Source organism: Mus caroli, chromosome 9 (genome assembly GCF_900094665.2).
Source record: "Mus caroli chromosome 9, CAROLI_EIJ_v1.1, whole genome shotgun sequence".
Taxonomy (NCBI): domain Eukaryota; kingdom Metazoa; phylum Chordata; class Mammalia; order Rodentia; family Muridae; genus Mus; species Mus caroli.
In genome coordinates, this window is record NC_034578.1 from 115,471,734 (window position 1) to 115,481,840 (window position 10,107).

The 10,107-nt window shown below is 49.2% G+C and overlaps 1 protein-coding gene across 1 annotated transcript in view; it reads right to left on the minus strand.

Moving 5' to 3' along the window:
* Positions 1-36: 36 nt before the first annotated feature.
* The window catches only part of Cx3cr1 (C-X3-C motif chemokine receptor 1), a 16,196-nt gene continuing 6,125 nt past the window's right edge, over positions 37-10,107 (minus strand). Inside the window, exon 2 of the mRNA XM_021173375.2 lies at positions 37-2,682. Within this exon, the coding sequence (XP_021029034.2) occupies positions 1,609-2,682 (1,074 nt within the window). The 3' untranslated portion in view covers positions 37-1,608. The remainder of the gene's footprint in view (positions 2,683-10,107) is intronic.

Below are 10,107 nucleotides of genomic sequence, written 5' to 3' on the forward strand. Positions count from 1 at the left end.
GACCAGGCTGGCCTTGAACTCAGAAATCCGCCTGCCTCTGCCTCCCGAGTGCTGGGATTAAAGGCGTGCGCCACCACGCCCGGCTCCAGTGTTTTTTTTTTGACTACACTGTCCTTGTCTTCAGACAATGGCATGGGAATTGAACTTGGGACCTCTGGAGGAGCAGACTGTGCTCTTAACAGCTGAGCCATCTCTCCAGCCCCTGAAATCCAGTGTTTTTTTTTAAAAAGCAAGTTGCAGAACTGGAACTCTCAATGTAAGCCTGTAAATGAGACCGGAGTCAGTGAATGCATGAAGACATTCTTGTGGTTACATCCTACGTGATGCTTGCAGGGTCAGGGGAGAAAGCAAGCTGCTCTCGTGGCCTGGGTCTTGCCCTGACAGCGGGGACATGGGAATGGCTCTGTAGATCTAGGTACATGTTGGGGGATGCTGTAGGACTAGGTCTCCTCTTGTCTCGCTGTGTCCTGCAGCAAAGCCTGCAGGTTCCTCCCACTCCACCAGCTCCATTTCTCAGAGGCAGGGCAACAGTTCCTGATCCAGGGAACGCTAAAGTCCTGGCTGAGGTGCTATGCTAGAATGGGTGAAGGCACCACAGTCCCTTCTATATTGAGGAGCTCTGTTGGCTCCAGTCTCCCCAATGTGCAAGCAACAGAGTTGGGATATGAATCTATCCCTTCACTCTGGGGCATGGCTCTTTCTATTTCTTCCCCTGGGCTGAGAGGAGTGGAGGGATGTGGGTCAAGACAAGAAAAAGGGACATGGCCAACTGGGCGGATGGAGTCCTGTGGAATGAGGAGTCAGCATGGAGTCTCTTGTTAGAACTGCATTCTATCTTCCTGGTTTCGGAGGACAGGGCCTTGGGATTGAATTTGATGCTGTGAGCAGTAACCCAAACTCTAACCCTTGGAGAGTTCAGGACACTCTCAACAGAAGATTAAAGAAGCTGGCTACAGATGCTGCTAGTTACTGAAGGGGAGCCTGAATGAGCTCCATGCGAAGGCGAGTCAGCAGTTCTTGCTCTGTCAGAGTAGCTCCCACCCTCCGGCTTCTGAGAGATATGTCTCTCTTAACTGCTAACCTTGAGATTCCAACAGCATCTTAGGGATCCCTTCTACTTCATTAACACCACCTAGTCAAGGGATGGACACCCGACACACTCGGTCAACGGAGGTGTTCCCTAGGAACACCAATTTTGAAATCAGAGAGATGTGGTCCTTCTCTGATGATAGAACCTGGATGATCTGTCACTATGAAGGATCTGAAGGTCAGAGAGGGGACATTGGATCTAAGCCTTGGTTCCCACTCAGTCTGAGGACTTAGTTGCCCTTTGTCATATGATCATGCAACCAGGACTCACCAAACCCCTTTGTAATTGCACTAATCTGGTTAGAATTTTTGTCACCAGTAAGCCCCAATGTTCAACATTTGCAGTAAGAGATATGTGTGCTTTTCACACATTGAACATAAATTTTTCAGAAAACACCGTGGGGTTGGTTTGCAGGCATCTGGTCCATATTTCTTGCACATAAGATGCAGGGGGAGCGGCAGGGGAATTTGATGCAAGAACTCTGGGTTCCTAGTGGAGCTAGGGTCGGGGAGACTCCTTCAGAGCAGGAGAGACCCATCTCCCTCGCTTGTGTAGTGAGTAAAACTGCTCAGAATGCTGTCCTGCCTGCTCCTCTGGGACTCTGGCGAGAAGCCGGCGTGGACAGGATGACCGCACAGGACGGCCAGGCACTTCCTATATAGGTGTCCCAGGTACCTTCTGAACTTTTCCCCAGCAAAGGCGTAGATAAAGGGGTTGAGGCAACAGTGGCTGAACGCCACTGTCTCCGTCACACTGAGGGCCAACCTCAGGTCCCTCTTCATGTCACAACTGGGGAAGAAGTTGTAGAGCTTGAGAGTCTCCAGGAAAATCATGATGTTGTATGGTGTCCAGAAGAGGAAGAAGGCGAAGACCACCAGGAGGATGAGTCTGATGGCTCTGGCCTTCTTGCGATTCTTGCAGGAAAACAGCGTCTGGATGATGCGGAAGTAGCAAAAGCTCATGATAAGCAAGGGCAGGGCGAAGCCCAGGATGTTGACTTCCGAGTTGCGGAGCACGGGCCACATTTCCTGCAGGACCTCGGGGTAGTCACCCAGACACTCGTTGTCCTTTCTCTTTGTGAACATGAACTGGGGTGACGCCACTAAGATGGCCGCGGCCCAGACGCCCAGACTAATGGTGACACCGTGCTGCACTGTCCGGTTGTTCATGGAGTTGGCGGCCAGGACGATGGCGAGGTACCGGTCGATGCTGATGACGGTGATGAAGAATATGCCCCCAAAGAAGCCAATGAAGAAGAAGGCAGTCGTGAGCTTGCACATGGCATTGTGGAGGCCCTCATGGCTGATGAGGTAGTGAGTCCAGAAGGGCAAGGTGGCCACAAAGAGCAGGTCGCTCAAGGCCAGGTTCAGGAGGTAGATGTCGGTGATGCTCTTGGGCTTCCGGCTGTTGGTGAGGGCGAGGACCACCAACAGATTTCCCACCAGGCCGAACGTGAAGACGAGGGCATAGAAGACGGACAGAAAGATGGTTCCAAAGGCCACAATGTCGCCCAAATAACAGGCCTCAGCCGAATCGTCATACTCAAAATTCTCTAGATCCAGTTCAGGGAAGGAGGTGGACATGGTGAGGTCCTGGAGGGGAAGGAGAAACCAGATCACGTGAGCCTTAAAGGACTGCAGTTCTCACTGGCTGTATGCAGCAAGCAGGACCACGTGAGTCTTAGAGGATCGCGGTTCTCAATGGCTGTATGCAGCAAACCAGATCACGTGAGCCTTAGAGGATTGCGGTTCTCACTGGCTGTATGCAGCAGGCAGGACCGTGTGAGCCTTAGAGGATTGCGGTTCTCACTGGCTGTATGCAGCAAGTGGGAGAAAACACTGAAAGGGTGAACAATTGGAACTAGATTTTGTCTTTACTCATCCTATCTTTTAAAACATTTCTTTTTTTATTTTTATTTTTGCAACAGGGTCTCACTGTGAAACCCTGACTTGCTTGGAACTCTGTTGATCTGCAACTCACAGAGATCTGTCTGTCTCTGTCTCCTGAATGCTGGGATGAAAGATATGAGCCCATACTACGCTGGTTCTTTTTTTTTTTTTTTAATATGATTTTATTTAAAATTATGTGCATGTGGGTTTGTGTGTGGGAAGGCAATGGAGTGCAGGTGTTTGTTGAGTCCTGAAGGGGACAATGGATTCCCTGAAGTTGGACTTACAGGCGTTTGTAGGCCACCCTGACATGGGAGCCACCTGGACTGAGTCCTCTTTGAGAGTAGATTTGCACCTCTCCAGCTCTTTGATGGAATTTAGAATCTCCATGGAATTGCACATCTCAGCACATCGGTGAGGGGTCTAATTTATTTATAATTTTTACAAAGATTTATTTATTTACATGTGTGCATGTCTTGCCAGCACCATGGTTGTGCCTGGTGCCCAGACCAGAAGAGGGTGTTGGAACCCTTGAAAACAGATGGATGGGAGCCACCGTGTGGGTGCTGGGAATTGAACCTAAGTCCTCTGGAAGAGCAGCTAATGCTCTAAACTCCTGAGCCATCTCTCCATCCCCATGGGAAGGATTTTAAATATTGAGTTAATAAGGTAGGGAGACCCACTGTAGCCAGGGGCCTGGTGGTACACGCCTTTAATCTCAGCACTTGGGAGGCAGAGGCTGGCAGATTTCTGAGTCTGAGGCCAGCCTGGTCTACAAGAGTGAGTTCCAGGACACGCAGGGCTACACAGTGAAATCCTGTCTTGGTAAAACAAAAACAAAACACTCTAAACGTGGATGGAACCATTGCATAGGTTAGGGTCCCAAACCTCCTAGAAAAGGAGTGGGCGAGCTTTCCCATTTACAGGCGCATGGGAAACCCGCTGCCTCCCACGCCTGCCAGGACTTCACATCACTTCACACTAGAGTGATCCCACCAGTCAGTATGCCACGTCCTTTCGGGGAGGAAGGACACACCAGCTGTGAGGCAGCTTACTGGCCATCTTACTAAGATCACAGCAGAGGTGCTCAGAGAAGAAGGTCCTTTAGAATACCCAAGATACAAGATACAATTTGCAAAACACATGAGACTCAAGAAGAACGAAGACCAAAGTGTGGACACTTTGCCCCTTCTTAGAATTGGGAACAAAACACCCATGGAAGGAGTTACAGAGACAAGGTTTGGAGCTGAGACAAATGGATGGACCAACTAGAGACTGCCACACCCGAGGATCCATCCCATAAGCAGTCTCCAAACGCTGAAACCATTGCATATACCAGCAAGATTTTGCTGAAAGGACCCTGATATAGCTGTCTCTTGTGAGGCTATGCTTTGGCCTGGCAAACACAGAAGTGGATGCTCACAGTCATCTATTGGATGGAACACAGGGCCCCCAATGGAGGAGCTAGAGAAAGTACCCAAGGAGCTAAAGGGGTCTGCAACCCTATAGGTGGAGCAACATTATGAACTAACCAGTATCCCCAGAGCTAGTCGGCCATCATTGGGAAGAGAGGCCCCTTGGTCTTGCAAACTTTATATGCCCCAGTACAGGGGAACGCCAGAGCCAAAAAGTGGGAGTGGGTGGGTAGGGGAATGGGGGGGGGAGTATGGGGGACTTTTGGGATAGCATTGGAAATGTAAATGAAGAAAATACCTAATTAAAAAAGAAGAAGACTGTCCTGCAGCCTGAAGCAAAGACTGCCTATGCTTGTCCGGCAGCCTGACCTCCATCACGGCCCGAGGTGGTCCAGAGCAGACAGCCTCAGCCCAGTCTATCATAGAAGAATCTGTAACCTCTTTCATCCTTAGTTGCTTCTGGTCTGGAATTTGGTCACTGATATGAGGAAAATAACCAATGTAGTCCCTACACTCTTGTCTCACAGGACCCAGGATTTTGTCAGGGTTAATTCTGTGTGGAAAGTTCCTGCATCCCAGTCGTACTGGGTGGGCATCTGGCAGCTCTAGGTGGAGAGGTAGCATTGCTGTAGCCTGGGCTCTGTATCCAGAGAAGCATCAGCTGATGCCAGGCAGAGGATGGGCTCAGCCAGCCTGCTGCTCTTGTTTTAAGTGGCTCATCTATTGGGATATTCTCAACCCTAGCCTATCCCTATTCTTTCTCGACAAGTTGGGTAATAACACCTGTCCCCTTCCCCTCTCACTCCAGGCAGGATGTGTTGGTTGGTCACTCTGTCAAGCTGCTCTGGGCTTCCTCCTCTGCCTCTTGAAACCACAGACAGACCCTTCAGAAGTCTGAAGTCATCCCAGAGTGCACTTCCTGGCTGCCTTTGTCTCCTTCCCCACTGCAATGGAAAGCAAAGCTCACGGGTTTTAACAGGGGGTTTCCACACCCAGTGAGCGAGCGCACCCTGCTCACAATGGTCTCACCGCAGCCCACCCACCCAGCCATGGCTTCTTCCTGCATTGCCTGTCTGAATTTGCATGTCAGCCAGCCAGCCAGTCAATCTCTCCCCTAGTGGACTAGGCTGAGGCTGTCTGCTCTGGACCACCTAGAGCTGTGATGGAGTTCAGGCTGCGGGAATTGCATAGGCAGTCTCTGCTTCAGGCCACGGGTGTGTGTGTGTGTGTGTGTGTGTGTGTGTGTGTTTCTCTGAGGAGGGCCTTTGTGGTGATCTTACTCAGGAGTGTTCAAGCTGGTTAGTACCAGACTGCTGGCTCACAGCGCTTGCTGGACCCAACGGGTGTCATTCAGGGCTGAGGATGTAACTGCCTTGTGAGTACTTGCCTAGGGAGCACGAAGCCTTGGGCTCAGACCTCAGCGTCACACAAACCAGGCATGTTAGTATGCATGTGTAATCCCAGCAATCGGGAGGTGGAGGCAGGAGAACCGGCAGAGTTCAAGGTCACCTCATCCTTGGCTACCCAGCAAGCTTCAGCAAGCTTCAGTCCAATTTGGGATATTTCAGACTTTGTCTCACAAATAAATAAGTAAATAAATAAATATCCCCTAAAATGTGATATCTCATATATCTATAGTTGACAGACGAGCAAACAGGAATTGTTGCTTATCCTGAGAGGCTTGTTATGCAGAGTGGATTATCTTCCCAGGTGCGGGAAGACATGCCATGCAGCAATATGACCTGTGGAGGTCATAAGTGGGAGACCCCAGGGTAGCCACAGTCTTCCTCCTCCTCCCAGTGTGAAGAGTTAGCAGTGCTGACCCCCAAGAGGATGTCAAAGCCAGGAAAAGCTCTTTGGCTGGGGATCTGTCCTCCAGTCCAACAGCTTCTAGCCAGAGGATGAGCTAGGAGCCTTTGGGCCTTCTGGGTCCTTCTGCAAGTCTGGGGTTCAGTCTCCTGATTGGTCACGAGCTGGTCTAAGGAGAGAGCCTGGTCCAGGGTTACAGCAGGCCCTTGCAGAGACCGTCTGACTGTTAGACAGCCCGTGGAACTCGTTTTACTGGACCCTGAGCACTGTGGAAAATCTGCATAGTAAAGATGGTATTTTTTTTCCACTGACGCAAGAAATGTACCTTTCTCGGCTTATTTTGAAAGTGGAGGAGAGTGTGATGTCCGTTATTGAGCTCTGATCAGTCCTGACAGAGCTAACTACTATGAATCTGAATGACAGAACACTAAACACTTCAAGACAAAACCACAGGGTCTGTGTGAGGTCCCATGGACATAGAACGCTTCCATTTGAGAGAAGGTTGGAAAAGGTTTTCTCTCTCCCTCCGTCTCCCTCTCCCCCTCCCTCTCTTTCTCTCTCTCTCTCTCTCTCTCTCTCTCTCTCTCTCTGTGTGTGTGTGTGTGTGTGTGTGTGTGTGTGTGTGTGTGTATCTGAATCCCTGGGAGCAACAGTGCCGGAGGGCGATTCTGAGGACCGAAGTACCCAGAAAGGGAGGTTTAGTTTTACTATATTTGCTTGGATTCTTTCTTAGCCACGTAAGTATTCTCCATTTAGAAAATGTATTAATTGTTGGATTTTTCAATTTTAAAAATCAAGAAAAAGATATGAATTTTGATGGAAAACTAAAATAAATAGCAATGCAACGGCAGGTTCCGAGAAAGTGATGGTGACACCTTCCCCGCGTCCTCTTCCTGGAGAGCTGCACAGGGTGTGCACATATCTTATGGCTGTGGGCCCTGGGCCCTTACACTTGACAGCTCTGCAGGGATCTGCTGTGCTAAATGAGTGAGTGACTGGGTAAAAGTAAGACCTGGCAGGGGAAGATAAGTCTCACACGGGGAGTCCCAGTAGGAGCTCACCGTGGCTCCACAATCAGAGACCAGTGTGGGAAAGATTCTTCGTCATCTCAGCATGCATTCTCACCCATCACACTGGCCTTGGCTACTGGTGGACAGACAGACACCTGTGCCAGCTGGCCATGGCTACTGGTGGACAGACAGACACCTGTGTCAACTGGCCATGGCTACTGGTGGACAGACAGACACCTGTGCCAGCAATTTCTGCCGAGTCTTCTAGCCCGATGCTGAGAAACTACACTACCTCCGCTGTGAGTCAGAATGACACAAGGTCTATATCTACTTGGAAGATGCTAGCACGCTGTGTTGGTTCAAACCCAGCACCATCGATGAGCCCTAGAGCACGGGGATTCCACTAGAGTTGGAAACCTCAGGTCAGCAAAGCATGCTCCCTCCCAAGTCGCCCTCCAACCTGATAAGCCCAGCAAATGAACTTTCTGGTCTGACCTGAGCAAGCCTTGATCTCTGGGTGCTCTGAGATGTTTAGACTGGGGAATGAACCTAAAGGCAGGGCTTCCTTCCTGGCAGTAGATGGAGAGCAGCCAGGAATCCAGGGTAATCTTTAGTTTGGGGCTAGCCTGGGCTACATAGTGAGTCAGCCTGAGATCACTGACCTGTCCCAGTGCTGGCATTCTACCGAAGCAGAGGACACTAGAAAAGGAAAGGTGAAAATCTGACAAGGAATCTCTCTGCAGGGCTCCCTCAGCTGTCTTTCACTCTTAGGGGGGTTCCAGGAAGCATATCTGGGGGCTGGTTTGTGTTGGCACTGATACCATCAGCCAACAGTGGCGGCTGTGCATTACATAACTCAGGGGAGAATACAAATCCTGCTGGACTCAGTGAGATGCCTGCTGTGAAGACAGGAAGACATCCAGAACCACACGGGAGGCTCACTGGCCTGCAACTGAACCATAAGCCTCAGATGTCATTGAGAGACAGTCTACAAACATAACGTGGGGGGTACCTGAGGAATAACACATAAAGTTGACCTCTTCCCTCCACATGCATACACATACATGTGTGCACAGCTGCACCTGCACACACACGCGCGCACACACACACATGCATGCAATACATGTTTGCACCTATATACACATGCGTATATACACATGCACATACATGTGTGCACCTGCACACACACACATGCATGCACATGTGTGCACAGGTACACCTGCACAAACACACACACATTCATACACATACATGTGTGCACAGCTGCACACACACACACACACACACACTCATGCAGGCACACATACCCTTCCTACCCCCACCCAACTATATCCACAGAAACCTCCCTTATCTCTTAGGTCTCCATTCTCCAGCATTAGCTTGTGGTTCCACTAACTGATATTTAGCTGGGGAATCTGAGTTGAGCCTAGAAGCAGAGATTGGAATGGTCTACATCAGCGGTTCTCAACCTGTGGGTCCTGAGCCTTTGGGAGCCCAGTAGCCCTTTTGCATTACTATTCACAACAGTAGCAAGATCACAGTTACAAAGGAGCAATGAAGTAATTGGATGGTTGGGAGTCACCACAACAGGAGGAACTGTATTTAAGGGTTGCAGCATTAGGAAGATTGAGAAACACTTGTTCTAAATCCAAACAGAAATGACTCCTGTGTGACCCACTTTATAAAATTCCCTCCTCACTCTCACTGCCCATCCTGGTCCACTTCCTCTGGCCACTTCCTTTTCTGGGGTCCACTCCTTTCCTTTGTACCAGGGATGGGGCACCGTTGCCCATAGCTTCCAGCCAGCTTCCTGTTTCTTTACTTCCCTTCTTCTAAGATGGCTAAGTTCTCCTCCTCTTGTTGGCATCCTCATTATGGTGTTTCCCCCTCTCCTTTGGCTCCAGATTCTGCTTATTGATTTTTAAACTCAGTGTCTCCCTTTAGGTTTTCATTCTCCTGTGTCCCTGAGCACAGCCTTTTAGTTCATTCTGAGGACAGAGCTCTGGTCCCAAGGTATTATAAACATTTTACTGACGGAGCAATGTCTCCAGTGTCTGACAGTTCTATCTGTCTGTCTGTCTATCTATCTATCTATCTATCTATCTATCTATCTATCTATCTATCTATCTATCTATCTATTTTTCTGTTTATTTTTACAATTTCCGCCCAGTTTCCTGTGCAAGTTAGCGGACCCTCTGTTCCTATAGCTATGAGCTCAGGTAAAGTAGCGTGAGAATGTTGCCCAGCAGGGTTTAGCTCAGACCAAAGGCACACCACCAAGCCAAAAAAACAATGAATGCTAAGAGAAACCCAAACCCAAGCTATAGGACCCTCCCTGTGGGTAACGGAGTTACCTCCTTTCTAAAGCACACCATTATCTGAGGTTTGACACCTCTCCCCCTTCCTCTTCCTCTTTAAAGCACTTTGTGGTATTTGTTTATTTCTATCCAAACAAACTGTGAACAAGCAAATGTTTTATTAGGTTTTTTTTAAAGTAATGGAGAAACAGATGGACTTTTTAATATTAGAATTCTAGTCACTGTAGGAGTTTTTGAGATTAGATCTCATGCTATCACCCATCTCTAACCCAGACTTCTCTAGGTTAGCCTAGGCTAGCCTCAAATTCACTGAAATCTCCCTGCTTGAGCCTCCTCAGTACTGTGATTAAAAATATGAGCCACCAAGCCTACTCGTTTATGTGTGTAAAACCAACATCCAGGGGCTGGGGGTGTGTGGAATGACTCAGTCAGCAAATTACTTATTTTGCAAACTCATGATGAGAGTTCTAGCCTCTGAACCCATATTAAGAAGCTAAACATGGGCTGGGCAGTAGTGGCGCACGCCTTTAATCCCAGCACCCAGGAGGCAGAGGCAGGTGGATTTCTGAGTTTGAG